The sequence below is a fragment of the Macaca nemestrina genome, chromosome 5, assembly GCF_043159975.1.
Source record: "Macaca nemestrina isolate mMacNem1 chromosome 5, mMacNem.hap1, whole genome shotgun sequence".
NCBI classification, from domain to species: domain Eukaryota; kingdom Metazoa; phylum Chordata; class Mammalia; order Primates; family Cercopithecidae; genus Macaca; species Macaca nemestrina.
In genome coordinates, this window is record NC_092129.1 from 21,415,464 (window position 1) to 21,430,704 (window position 15,241).

The following is a 15,241-nucleotide window of genomic DNA, read 5'->3' on the forward strand; positions in this document are numbered from 1 at the left end:
GAGTCAAGGATGCATCCCAGGGGCCCACTAACCCAAAGGTGGTACTATTACATACTGAGAAATGAAAAACAGGAGGAGGAGTAAGGAGAAGGAAAATATGAGTTCAATTTTATGAATATTGACTTTGAAGTATGAGGGGGGACAAGCAACCAGGTTGGTTGGAGAGTGACCTGGGCCAGAGATATGGTTTGGGGAGTCATTTGGGTCAAAGTTAAGACAGAGAGCTGGGTAATTTTGTAGCAAGAGAGTGTGTTATAGGAAAACAGATGTAGGTTGAGGATGAAACTCTGGGAAATACATTTAATAGTCAAGTGGAGGAAGACAAATCTGCCAAGGAGACTAAAATGCAATGGCCCGGGTATCAGAGTAGAACCAGAAGAGCCTTTGCATCAGACTTAAGAGTTTGACTCATAGAAGGCTTTATAAATTACAGAGGGAACCAAGAAGGGGAATTTCAATGAGGAAGAGTTAGATCAGAAATCTAGTTAAGATTCAAGGGAGATAAACACTTAAAAATAATCATCAAGTTTGAGAAATAAAGAGTAACAGGTAAACTTTCCATGAACTATTTCATCAGAGGTGAACTAGAAGCCAGATTTTAAATGAACTGAGAACTAATAGGTCACAAGTCAATAATGACAATCTTCCTCTTAACAGTCTATTGTGAGATGGAGGAAGAAAGAGGGTGACAGCTAAAGAAAAAGTAAAGATTGGGCACAGTGTTATTTTGTATATTTGTGGTTTATACAGATGGGAGCAATGTGAACATGGCATCCAAATCCTTATCACCAGCCCTGACCACCATCCCCTGAGCTCATAGTCTTTTGTTTATGTGAATATTTGATACATCTAAAAATTCTTCCAGGCATCTCAAATTCAACATTCCATCTTCTACTCTAAGTTACTTCTTCTTCCTATATTACATACCACCTTTCAATTAACCAGACTAGAAGCCTATAACTCATTCTTCACCAACCACTTCAAATAAATTACCACCTTCTATAATATAGCTTGAATTCACATACATATCCCCCTTTCTATTCCCTGGTACAGATCCTAATCCTCTCTTAACTAGACTCCATCCTCCACCTTGTATCAGAGTGATCATTCTGGGGAGTTTGAGCTACTTGTCCCTTCTGTGCCAGACACTTTAATGGCTACCCACTGCCCACAGGACGAAGACTCATGCTCCTTAGCAAGAAACTCCAATGGGTGGAATTCTCTCATGACCTAACCTCTACATACCAAAGAGTGCTCCTCTCCAGTAATACCCAAACGATGGTAGTTCCCTGAATGTACCTTCTTGTCACACTTTCTGTTGTTGCTCCCACTTTCCTTCTTTATCTAGAATACCTTTCTGTGCTTTCTCTAATTAGCTAACTCCTACTCATCTTTCAGGGTTTCACCTAACCATCATACTGTTTATTTAAAGTCTTCTTTTAAGCCCTCCCATCCTCTCCCAGTGTGGTTGAGTGCCATTTCTCTATACCACTGTAACACTCTATATACATTATAATCATAGACTTCCTCACACTAATTGAAGATGTTGACATGTGCCTGATTCACCTTGGATTTTGAGCTCCTTGAGATCAGCAATGACACCTTGCTGCTTTTGTACCTTGTTATTTAGCATATCACCTGGTTCATAGTAATTGCTCAAATCTTGTTCAACTACACTGAACAGTGGAAGAAAAGTAAAAATGTTCAACAGAGGAGAATCCAAAGAGATTTGAAAAGAAGTGGTTGGGAATGGAGTAAGGACGACACATTATGGGACAACTTTGAATAGAAGAGAAGTCTTTAACGATGTGCCTAAGAGGAAGCAGGTAAAGATGGAGACCAATGAAAGAGGTAGGAAATGAAGGGAGTTTCAGGTTGAAGGCTCAATTCAATAGGTGATTGAACAGAGTGACTGTTCAACTAAAACTTGGTAAAGATGGTGGCAAGGAAATATATATGACATATTTGCTGGGAAAGTAAATGCATATCTTAGATGCAAAGACCCTGGAAACATTTTATTCTGGAATGTGGCATCTCCTAAGGCTTATTCATATACTTGAAATTCTTTTTCGAGGCAAAGTTTTAGATACACTTGTGGCATTTTCTCTGCATGTGTGTGCAAATGCTTGTGCCTGAAGATCTTTGCTTTTCTGCCAGGTTGCAGACTTGCCACTAGAGCTGAGATTGGTCATTGTGACATTGCTGTTCATGGAGTCCAGTGAAGCATGACTCATGGCAATGCTGCTCACGCTATGGGAAGAATAACTGTAGATCATCTTGAGAAAGGCAGACTTGGTGTTAATATCTTGCTTACAAATAATAACATAGCATTTGGGGAAGAACGTGCAACACAGGATTCCATAGTTAGATATTAGTATGACAATAATCTCCACAGCTGGTACATATTTGCCAAATGTGGTAGCATAGATAGGGATGAATGTGATCCAAGCTATGAAGTAAATGAGCATGCCAAATGTTATGAATTTGGCTTCATTGTAATTCTCAGGTAATTTCCTGCCTTTGAAAGCAAATATGAAGCAAATGAAGGCCAGGATGGCAATGTAGCCCAGCATGGTGCCAAATGCAAGTATGGATCCCTCCTCACACTCCAGTATGATGACTCTGGGCAAGGAGACATTCACCTCTACAGTAGGTGCTGCAAAGATTAGCCAGAGTGTGCAAATGACAACCTGGATACTCGTGCAAGTGAAGATAATAAGGATTGGTTTATACAGGCACTTCAGAAATTTCTGTAATTTGGGATCAAAGCTGAAGGCTAGCAAAATTTTCAGGGACTTCGTCAAAATGCAGGAGATGCAGAGAGTAAAGCTCACTCCAAACAGTGTCTGCCTGGTTTTACATGTGAAGTCTTGTGGTTCTCCAATGAAAAAGCTCGTGCTGGCAAAATTGAGGAAATGACAGAGAAGGATCACATAGCAAATTCTTAATCCCCCGGATGATTTCACAACAGGTGTGTTCAGGTTTCTTGTAAATATTATGCCAACAACCAGAACAAATATGATTCCCAGTAGGGAGAGGATCAAGAGCAGGATGGCCAAGGAGTCATTCCAGTTGAGATATTCCACTTCCTTTTCAAAGCACACAGTGCTCCTAACGGGGGCCCAGTGAGTTTCATTGTTGCATAAAAGGCAGTGAGGCATATCTAAAAGACAGAAGACAGAGGAGACAGTTACATTGTCAACATTTAAACTAGGTGATAGTCCACAATACTACAAATGAGATTCGCCTTCTGTAATAGTTCTGACTAGAGAACAGATACAGATGATTGTCACGTTGGTTACTTATTAAAATAAAGCATGCTCAAACTTAGAGAAAGTGAGAGAGAAAAGGTAAAAGTTAGGAGAAAGGAAAAGAAAGAGAAAAAAGAGAGAGAGAGAAAAAAAGCCAGCTGGATTGTAAATGTTTAGGAGATGAATATACTCAGAATACATGCTAGCTTCTTATGCATTTGCTATTATAGATGATGGCTCCAGCACTCTTAAGAATAAGGCTTTGGAATCAGACATAGCTTTTCTTTTTTTTTTTTTTTTTGAGACAGAGTCTCGCTCTGTCGCCCGGGCTGGAGTGCAGTGGCCGGATCTCAGCTCACTGCAAGCTCCGCCTCCCGGGTTCACACCATTCTCCTGCCTCAGCCTCCCGAGTAGCTGGGACTACAGGCGCCCACCACCGCGCCCGGCTAATTTTTTTTTTTGTATTTTTTAGTAGAGACGGGGTTTCACCGTGTTAACCAGGATGGTCTCGATCTCCTGACCTCGTGATCCGCCCGTCTCGGCCTCCCAAAGTGCTGGGATTACAGGCTTGAGCCACCGCGCCCGGCCAGACATAGCTTTTCTTATCTCTTCCACTTGTAATTCCTGTAAACTTGAACAAACTAACGGAACTTTCTGAGCCTGTTTCGGAATCTCCCATATCTCAAAAAATAATAAAATGAAAAGACTCTGCCTTATTGGGATGCCGTACTCAATGAGATAATAAATGTAAAATGCTTCACACAGACCATTACACATAGAAGACCCTCAATGTATGGGAGCTGCTCTCATGAATAAGGGTGCAATTCTTTTAAAAGAAGAGGCACTATGGCTAGGTTACTCTAAAAGCTTGAAGTCTCTTTCTAAAAGTGAGATAATGCAAAATTGCAGTCAATGGCAATTGAAGAATTAAAGTTTATTTTTTTTTCCAAGTAGTGGGTAAATCGGAGCCTCTCGCACTGGAAGTGATAACTTTGAAAAGTATTTATGCTGATTCTGGCTGCAGGGCAGCACAAACAGTTGATGTTAGAGTTGTATCTCTAGAAGTGATATTACATTTGCTCCCCATTCCAGCCACCCAAAGTTGGTGAGTCCCAGCTGCAACCAAAGGGCCTCTGTCAGGGCATTCATCAGATTACACCCCACAGTGTCTGTACAACTCTTTAAAATTTTGTGTTCTCTTCTTTATTAACCTCAAAGTAAGGTTGTATTTCTGTTTATAAACTTCATGACCCTTCCAGCCTCCTCCTCTTTCTGAACTCTATTCCCCTGAAAATACCTGTTCTTTTCTGTTTGCCCCGTAACCACAGTTGCTAGTGTCTGTCATTTTATTCGTCCAGTGGACATTTACTGGCCTCATCTAGGCATGAGAGCTGTGTGTTAAGAGACATAGAAAGGAACAGCAGATGGTATCCGTTTAGGCTTTCCTAACTCCTAGCTTATCCTCTAAGTTGTCTTCAGTCTTCTACATTTCTACATTTGTTCTTGGAAGCAACTTACCCTGGTTACCAAAAGAAAACCCAGATACAGCCTTTAAAGAGTCCCGTACATCTTTATGGAAAATAAATGTTACATACTCCTTGGTGTTTTTATTTCTGTCACTTGGAAGATAGTTGCTAGTTACCATGTTGCCTGAAAAACTCCCTCCCTAATTATCTATTTTTTAGGCGGTGGTATAGCATTTTTATTTATTCATCATTTAAATGCTTACTTCCACTAATATAAACATTATTAAACATACCAAGGAATGGGAAAATTTTAAATGTGAGATAATAAAATGCAGATACATATAAAGTTCTGATACTCTCAGGTTGGAATAAATGACATTTTTTTTGTGTGACACAATAACAGAACATGAAACTTGGAATATTTTCATTGGTGTACTTTTCTCCTTGAAGCCAATAAGCAAAAAGAATAGGTATCTCGGGACTATTCCAGTTCTGGAGTTCTCAGCTTTTCTACAAGATGAATGGGAATGCTCTAATAAACAAGGAAATCTGATGCTTTTAAATTAGGCTGAACTCCAGGGAAAGTGCTCATAGTTTCTTTTTAGGCTCCTAAAGCTGCTGACCTCACTCTCATACTTTAATTTGTGTATTTTGCTTTCATCTTGTGAAATTTTTTAAAGATAGGGTTGGCAAACAGTCAGTTACCAGCATCTCATCCCTGTCAATAGTTGGTCCCTTGTCTCACAGAAGAAGTTGCTTTCAGGTTTAACTTTTGTTCTTGGTAGACATAATGAGATCATCAGGATGTGCACACCTGTTTCTCAACTTCAGGTGCCTCTGGGTTTCTATTATGTTTAGTTAATTCAGCGTTTACTTATTTGTATTTTTTCGTACCTCAGTTACAAGCCAAGCACATCTGTATAGGAATACATGGACAAAATTGACGGAGAAGTTGCATCAGTTTAAGAGTTACATACTTTAGAAAACATGAGTGAAGGGATGACATTTTCCCTTGGAAGTAAAGTAACTTTTACATCTCTATTGTTTATTAGCTGTGCACCTGTTGACACAATAGAGCAAATTCCAAGATAAAATGAAACTTCACTGGAATTTAATTTCACAGGAGCATGGGAAGCTTTTTAAATTTTTTCAAATGAAAAAACAAACCAAAATCAAATTCATGCAAATAAAAAAAAAAAACCTAAGAGGAATGATTCACATGTATCACTATCCATGTGGAGTGACTGTAATTACCTGTCTGATTACTGTAGTGATTTTCAGGACAGTTCTCACATTCATAGCAACAGATGTGTTGACTTCTTGTAGTTTTCTTCATTTGCCCAGGACTGCATTCCTTGGAGCATTTAGATTGAATTTGCTATATTAAAGGTGAAAAAAAAAATCACAAGTAAATTTGTAAAAAGAATTATCCTAATCAATTATCCTCGGCTTAATTTAAGATATATTTACTAAATACTATTTTGGTCTGTTTTCATAGGATTATAGACTCTTTTTCCATCTTGGGAAATGTAAACAAGCTTTTAAGATGGAGAAGCTGCTTTAAGAAGAACACAGTTTTTGTCGCATTAAAAACTTCTGTAAGCAAATTATGGAAATTAGCCCTTTCAGAAAGTCCCTAGTAGAGGGAGAAATGTGTAATGCTAGAACTAAAGAAAATAATGATGGTTGGGAAGTTTCAATCCCATGTTGAATGAGGGGTTCCACTAGATAAGAAAATAGCACATGGCTAGATTTTTGTATTCTTTAAAAGAAAGTTCTTATCATGCTGGCAAGGATCATGTCCTATCTAACTCTAAAAACTAAAAAAAAAAATGAGTTTAAAATAAAATTTAAAACTTAATACTCTAATATTAGAATATTAGATTTAAAAGACAGCCCTAAATATATAATATTTAAATAATCTTGAGAATTCAAGTTATAATTTGCACGTCACAATTTGAATTACATGCAGTGTTCTACTTTTATGGAACCCTAGCTAGTAATTCTTTGCATTTCAGCTATGTTATTATTCTCTATTCATAGTCCCTTTTTCATGGCATATCTTGTGAGAGAAATTTGCTTTGTCTTGTCACTTTTACCGTTGGAGCAGGGCAGAATGGTTAAATGAGTCTTTCTCAAGATTCTGTTATCCATTATTTCCTACTCTGGAACACAATTGAAGTACTAAGCTAACCAGTCTTTCTCTGGAAGATACAATTGATCTGTCTGAGATAGAAAAGAAAAGATTCAGTAGGCCCTGGGTCTGCAAGCACTGGTTTTCTTCTTCTCTCCACTTATTGCTGACCTGGGTTTTCACCAGGTAGTATATATGCCTTGAGAATTCCCCAGGGTAAACTTTTAAAGTATCCACTCTCCTGGAGGGTGCTCAGAGGACACAAAAGGATTTAACTACGAGATAAAGCCGGACCTTGTTAGGGTCCCTTCTCTCCCTCCGCATCAAGAGCAAAGACAGTCTAAAATCTTGTACTGATTACTTTAGGCTTCAATTGATTTAGGATTATCTGATGTTTTGTACTATGAGTTCTTGTGACTTACCAGAAATGTCAATACCCCAACTAGCCTGCAAATTGACAAATCCAGAAATCTGACCTAAATGATTTCAGATACTGTTGGTTTTTAGTGTATCCTTGAAATAATTATAGGTGTCTCCATCAGAAGGGAAGACTTGTCTCTCTGTTCATAGTGGTCAGCCCCTTCCATTTAGTCACTAAGAGCCTCACATAATTACCTGTCATTCTATCACCTTCTCTTCATTAAGCGAATTCCCTACAGAGTCTGGAGATAAATATTTTTATAGCAATTAACAGTGTTTCTTGCAAAAATAATAGCCATCTCTGTATTCAAAAAGAAAATGAATCAGAGCATGTTTTAAAAGTTTCAGTGTGAGTTACGGTGTTTAGCAGAGTGCTGGGTTCGTAATGTAGTTGTGAGGATAATGGTAAGAAAAATGAAGATGATGACAGCGAAAGTTTGAGAACACAGAAGAATGGCTACATTTATGTCTTTCAAGGAAAAAGTGTCTTGCTTTACTAAAACTTTTACAGCCAGGGGAAATCTGATTAAGGAAAATGGTTTACAGCATTACTATGTTCATTCTTTCATTCACCAAATATTGGTTGAGTGCCTATCTATGTTAGGCACTGTTCTAATTGTTGAAGCCACAGTGGGGAATGAGACATAAATATTTAGCTCATAGAACTTAAGTTCTAGTTGACAAGAGTGACAGAGTTAAAATAAGCAAAATGCACAGAATGACAGAAAGTTATAAGTGCTAAGGAGAAAAATAAGGATAGGACAGTGAATAAGAACTACTAGGTTGATGTTGCAAGTTTTAAATAAGGTGTCCAGAGAAAGCCTCACTGAGGTGGTGACATTTTAGAAAAGACAGAAAGAAATAAGAAAATTAACCACATGAACATCAGAGAAAATTATTATAGGCAAAGGAAATAGCAAGGGCAAAGTGCTTGGGCTATGAGAAGGGAAGACACGCATAGAAGACCAAAAAGCCTGTGGGGATTGCAGGAAGACTGTACAGTAAGGGGAGGGTGGGAGATAAGGTCAGGGTGGTACTGGAGGTAGATTGTGTAGAAGTTTTAGACACTGGCTTTTACCCTCAGAGAAATAGGATGCCATCAAAGGATTCTGAGCAGAGCACTATGTTTTACAGGACCACTTGTATCTCTGTTTTGAAAACAGACTGAAGGGGGCCGGCGCAGTGGCTTACGCCTGTAATTCCAGCACTTTGGGAGGCCAAGGCAGGCAGATCACGAGGTCAGGAGTTCAAGACTAGCCTGGCCAACATGGTTAAACCCCATCTCTGTTAAAAATACAAAAATTAGCCGGGCATGGTGGTGCACGCCTGTAATCCCAGGTACTCAGGAGACTGAGGCCAGAGAATTGCTTGAACCTGGGAGGCAGAAGTTGCAATGAGCTGAGATTGCGCCATTGCATACCAGCCTGGAAGACAGAGCAAGAGTCCATCTCGGGGAAAAAAAAAAAAAAAAAAAAGGAAATAGACCGAAGGGTTAAGAGAGGAGGCAGAAAACTTTCTGCAATAATCTGGGTGAGAAGTGATTGCAACAGCACTGGAGTAGGTAGTAAAAAGTGGTCAGGTTCTGGACACATTTTGAAAGTAAAACTCATTGGTTATGGAGTGTCACTGAAAGAGAGGTGACAAGAATCCCAGCAGGTTTTCTCATGAGCAACTAGGGGAAGGGGGTTGCTGTTTATTGAGAGGCGAGTAGGTTGGGAGAGAATATCAGCTCTGTTTTGACTGCTACACATCCAGGTAGAGATGTCAATTAGGCAGTTGATTATTTATTTGGGTTAGAAGTCAGAAGATAAAAATCTAGTAGTCATCAGTCTCCCGTATAATATCATTTAAAGCCCCAAACCTGGATGAGATCACTAAGGAAAGGGGTAGACAAAAAGAGGAGCAGTTCTGAGTCCTGGGCACCTGAATGATTAGAGGTAGTGTGAATGATGAGGAACTAGCAAAGGAGACAGAGAATTAGTGGCCAGATACACGGGAAGAAAATCAAGGGAATGTAGTGTGATGGAAGCAAACAAGGAAAAGATGTCATTGGGGGGAGAATAATTAGCTGGTAAGTGAATATATGATAATATTCGGCTTTATTAACTTTGGTGAGCTAGACAGAAACAATTTCGATAGATTGAAGAGGATTCAAAAGAGTATGGGAGGAGAGAAATTGGGGCCACTAAATGCATTCAACTGTTTCAGGGAGTTTTACTGAAGAGAAATAGAGTATACAAAGAAAAGCTTGAGGGAACAACAGAGGTTCTTTGTTTGTTGAGATGAGAGAAATAATGACCTATTTATTTCATTAAGTGGATAATGTAGAAGAAGGAATGATTGAGAATAAAGGAGAGAGAGTATAAAATTAACGTAATGTCTTTGAATAAGTGGAGGAGCTGACCTTGGATAGAAGCACAGACAGTCCATCTATAGTGCCAGATGGAAGGCAGGGGTACTGGCCTTCTGTACCCCTGATGTGGTGGCAGGGGCCACTGGAATTCTCTTCTGATGTTTCAGTTTTGTTAGAACAGAAAATAGAGTTAACTGAAGTGAGAACGGGAAAGATGTACTGATCTCAGAGGATAGAAGAGAAGGCATAAAATAGCCATCTAGGAAGGTGAGTGAGTGCATGAACTAGGGCAATAATCTGATTGCCCTGCAGCGTTAAGAGCCCACTGGAAGCTAGAGATCATGAATTTAAAATGAGACTAGTCAGCGACCTCCCTCCCTCCCTAGCTCTCTTCTATTCTTCTCTTTTCTGTTCTCTCTTTTCTTTTCCTTTCTTTTCCTTTCCTTTCTCTTCTCTTTTCTTCTTTCTTTCTTTCTTTCTTTCTTTCTTTCTTTCTTTCTCTTTCTTTCTTTCTTTCTTTCTTTCTTTCTTTCTTTCTTTCTTTCTTTCTTTCTTTCTTTCTTTCTTTCTTTCTTTCTCTTTCTTTCTTTCTTTCTTCTTTCTTTTTCTTTCTTTCCTTCTCCCTCTCTTCCTACCTCCTTCCCTCCCTCCCTCCCTCCCTCCCTCCCTCCCTCCCTTCCTTCCTTCCTTCCTTCCTTCTTTCCTTCCTTCCTTCCTTCCTTCCTTCCTTCCTTCCTTCCTTCCTTCCTTCCTTCCTTCCTTCCTCCCTTCCCTTCCCTTCCCTTCCCTTCCCTTCCCTTCCCTTCCCTTCCCTTCCCTTCCCTTTCCTTTCCTTTCTTGCCAACTTCAGCTAAATAGGAGCTACATTGATTAGGCAGAAACTTGATTAACAGGGATTGTGCTTGGCCAGATGAGTATGATGAAGAGAGGGGCAGGGGAATTGAGGGTGTACAAGGGGGAGTTAAATAGTTGACCATGGAATTTGAGGAGGAAAGGTGGGGACAGTAAACAGGCAAGAAGGTCACTGGAGGTCTTGGTGGGGCAAGGACTTTTGCAGTTGAGGTACCAATTGCTTTGAGTGCTACAAAGCAGCCTACAACAAGATTACCTTAAGATTCCTGAACTCATTTTTTGTTTCCTGATCTGGGATGATGAAGACATCATTCTGTAGGTCATATTCTGCCATCTTGGTGACAGTCATGTGTCCATTGATCTCCTTCCAGAGCACAACATCATATCCAGTATTTAAATCCCCATGAGCATCAAAATGAAATGAATTCCCTCCATCAGTGAATGTCACATTTTTTAGCACACCAAGTAACTATAAAAAGTAAAAACAGAAATAAGCTCTTAAAATAAATGTTGCAAGTGTGTTCGTTATTCTAATGATAACACTGCCTTATAAAGTATATCACTTAAAAATGAGAGAAAAAAGATTATAGATCACTGGTTCCAGAATTCTTAACTATCTGGCAACAAATTGAGAATGAATTTCACTTGGGTTCTAGCCTCATTTCTGCCTAACTTTTGCCATATAAATTTGGAAAAGCAAGTTAATTTCTATGAATGGTTGTTTCTAAGTATCTGCATTTATCCTACAGAATTTTAGAATAGGTCCCCTGGTATAGACACCTGGGATCTAACTGTGGTTCCATCTCTCATCAATGAAATCTTGACAGGTACAATTACTTTCTATCTTATTATCTCCAATGGTTCTTAAGTTTGTTTCAATGATTATGTGGTAAAGTGATCTTTAAATTATATTTCTAAGTTAATTCACAAAATGATTTATTTTTTAACTTGAGAGGAAAGAAATATAAGGATAAGTTGCCTGTCTTGCTACCCAGTTTGTACAGTGAGAACTTGTATACTACAGAGTTAGGACAAAAAATATTTTGCTTACAAATGGGGTAGCCATATTGAGGTTGTGCTGTAGTGGAAGAACAATAGACTAGAAGGTAGGGAAACAGGCTGCTGTTCTGGCTTCAACATTAACTTAATATATAAGTAAGCCAAATAAATATCCTCTCCGAATGCTTTCATAATGGCCCATTTATTACCTAAATCTATGGTTTTATGTGGCTTTTGTTGGGTAGAAAATCTATAGAATAAGGCAGAAATTATTCTATTTGAAGACAATTCTATTCTCTTTCTTTTGAGTTAACTTTTTATGAGTGTTTCAATTTTTTGTCAATAGAATATAAAAAATAAGTTACATTTTCAAGTAAATAGATTAGCTATGATAATAACGTCAATGAGAAATGTTTCTTTAGCAGAATCTCTACATGTGTGTATTTATTTTATGTCTCCACAGATTTCTTAGCTCTTTTAATGGATATCAATTAATTAGTGTTACTTTAAAGAAGCAGGATATCAGATCTAACATGGTGGAATTCACTAACAAAATTTTATTCTAGCAATGGCCTGGAAGAAAAAAAAAAGGAGAGAACAAAAATGAAAGAATATGCAAGAGCCTACTTCCAATGTTCTCACTTCTATCTGTTGACTGGTTTGTTTCTTCTGTTCTTTCCTTAAGCAATATATACATGTAAACCCCAGTGACTCAGTTCTTTAGGGAGCATATCCTCTTCCACACAAGTGTTTGAACTATAATTTCTACCTCTTTTTTTCCTGTGCTTAATTAGGCTTTATAGGCTAAAGTTCTGACACATATTTGTTCTGTAAATAATCATAAAATTGTATAATGTAAATAAACTTCCACAATTTTATGCTTCTTCTTACAGGAAACAGGGTGGAAGCAAATACAACAGTATTTTCATTACTCATTAAATATAATAAAACATTTGCTATGAAGTAAGGTAATTCTTAAGCTGTTATTAAGCTGTTAAATGCTTTTTCACAGCATTTAAAAACATTTTTCATGGAGACTCTGAAATTCACCATTAGTTGACACTACAAATTTAGAGAATGGGATTTGCATTTCAATTATCATCTTATTCACCTGTGTATGATAATGCCCAGTTTTTAAGCACACATGGCCAGGAATCACACCAGTTAAGGTGATGTGGTTGATATTGCTTTCCATTGTTCTAACTGTGCTGATGTCTGCTCTACCTCCCTAAGTAAGGTTACTGTGGAAAGAGGTATCTTCATGGCTAAGTTAGAGAAGAGCAGAGGAAACAGCCTTGCATCTGTGTCCTGATGCCCAGACTATGCCTTCTTTTGTGAAGTTTTCCATTGTGTAGGAGAAAATACACTGATCTAAGGCTGGGGCAGCAGTTTCATTGCTAACTATGTGAATCACCATGGGATAGATCTTTACTGTTAAGGTTTCTTCCATCTCTAAACTCTGACAAGTCTTGGTCACTAGAAACACTTCTTCTTACCACTTCTTCAAGATGCAATGTAAAGAGGATGAGTCCTGTCGGCCTACCATATTTTATAAAGATTAGAGGTGGTGTATATCAGTATCTAATACCATATGTTTTAAAAATTATTAGTTATTATTATCTTACCATGCCAAAATTACTCTCATGTCTCTCTTGACTTCTGGACTAATATGCAACTACCTTGCTACACTTACTAATACATGTTTCATAAAGTCATCAAATTCAACATCTCCAAAATGGAATGCTTAATATTTCTTACTCCCACCAGACCTCCACTTTTCTCTACGTTTCCAGCTTGACAAATGACACCAGTTGTCCCATATTGGAATCATCTGCAGCACTTTTCCTGCTCTCTGTCATCATTTACATCCAATCGACCTTCAAATGCTCTTCATCCTCCCTCTTCAATATCCATGTATACATCTTTTCATCCTTATTGTCTTACCTGTAGGCATTCTTATCTTATGTCTGATTTACCAAATTGGTCTTTCTCCTTTCAGTCTTGTGTCCCTCTAATCAATTCACCTTGGATGGAAAAAGTATCATATCACTCTCCTGCCTGAGAATGTCTTTAATTAGCTGCCCTATCCTCTGTCAAGTTCAAACCTTTGAACATAATTTGCAGCCTTTCCATTTAAGGGGGTGTCCCTATACTAGCAGTATCAGCATCATCTGGGACATTGTTAAAAATGTAGACTTTTCAATCCCACTGTGGAACTACTGAATTAACAGATAATAAGATTCCCAAGAAAGTCAACTGCACATCAAAGTTTGAGATGCCCTGATGGACAAGGCTCTAATAATATCTTTCACTAACTCATTCAGTTAGTCCTTCACTAACTCATTATAGCTCTCTTGCAAGACTCCAGTCATATAGCATGATTTCCTGCTTCCTGAAGATGCTATGCTTTCTTTTCTCTCTTTTCTGGGACTTTGCTGGAATATTTCTGTTCTGGCTAACTGCTACTCTTCCTTGCATTCACACAGAGGTCATGTTTTTTGGAGAATATTCTCTGAATTGGTAATACTGGATTAGCTGTCTCACTTAAGTACTTCTCCGCCATCTTGTGTTTATATGAAACACTATAATGCACCATCCTACATTGTAATCAGCTCCTTAATTGTTTGATTGTACACATCACTGGACAGATAATTCCTTTAGGGAAGGAATTCTGTCCTGTTCTCCATAATATCTTCACCACCCAACACATTGCCTGAAACATTGAGACACCAAACATTTGCTAAATAAGTATACGAATAGAAGTTTAACTATTAGACATTCTTTCATCTCTCGCACATCACTTACTAGCTTATATATCATCAGAAGTAAAGGAAAACCAAAAAGAAAACCAAAATCACTGGTCACAGCAAGGAAGTGGTATCCTCCACACACATCTGAGAAACATCAAAAATCTGCTGAAGTAAAACAAGCATGACTGTGCTGTCCCTGAGTATGGCTCACAAATATCACCACATATAGGGTCAAAGTAAGTACTATCCTCAAACACTGGGAAAACTTAACCCCTTTAAAATTATTTGAATCTAAAATCATTTAGAATGTACTCTTTAAATATTAGTGAATTTTGCTAGGGTACAAAGTAATCCTTAAGAATGTATCATTGACTAGGGACCCTAAATGTTGCTGATCTTTAAAATTTAAGTCTACAGAGATTTCTTTATAAAAGGATAACTCTTTGTATTATTTGTCTTACTGACTCTTGCACTGACTTGATATGGCTCACTCATGTCATGATCAAAGGAGCAAGTCATCCCCCTGTTCTTCCTTTCCAATCTGTTTCTGTTTGTTTCTAGATTAACAGGTTCTGGGGGCAAAAAGAATGACTCCAGGCTCCTCATGTTTAAATAAAACATTTTAGGAGACTCTGCTTAGATGATTTCTTCTCAAATCTTATCATCAACATGTTTGAGACTTATTCCTAATTTAAAATACTTTCTCTATTTTTCCCCATATCTTCAGGTGGTGAATAACTCTTGCTATTTGCATTTCTTTGTCCTTATGAGGTTCTTCATATAACCGCCCCTCCGCTCCACTTTATGTCATCTGTCTCTATGACTGTTCTCTATGTCTCTTTCTCAATCTCTTATTTCTAAAATTCTATGTGGTGGTATTATTATTGTAGTCTAATTTTAAAAATTAAAACTGTTTTTCTGCAGTGCACCAGGCCAAAAGCCTTGGAATATATTAGAAAACTTTGTACTGACCTTGGAATATAGTGAAGAATGATGATCTAAAAAAGATAATTTAT

At 38.1% G+C, this 15,241-nt stretch overlaps 1 protein-coding gene across 1 annotated transcript in view; it reads right to left on the reverse strand.

Moving 5' to 3' along the window:
- Positions 1 to 1,805: 1,805 nt before the first annotated feature.
- The window catches only part of LOC105465481 (G protein-coupled receptor class C group 6 member A), a 33,356-nt gene continuing 19,920 nt past the window's right edge, over positions 1,806 to 15,241 (reverse strand). The window contains exons 4-6 of the mRNA XM_011713929.2: positions 10,733 to 10,945; positions 5,972 to 6,095; positions 1,806 to 3,163 (exon numbers count right to left, since the gene is read on the reverse strand). Of these exons, the coding sequence (XP_011712231.2) occupies positions 2,049 to 3,163; positions 5,972 to 6,095; positions 10,733 to 10,945 (1,452 nt within the window). The 3' untranslated portion in view covers positions 1,806 to 2,048. The remainder of the gene's footprint in view (positions 3,164 to 5,971; positions 6,096 to 10,732; positions 10,946 to 15,241) is intronic.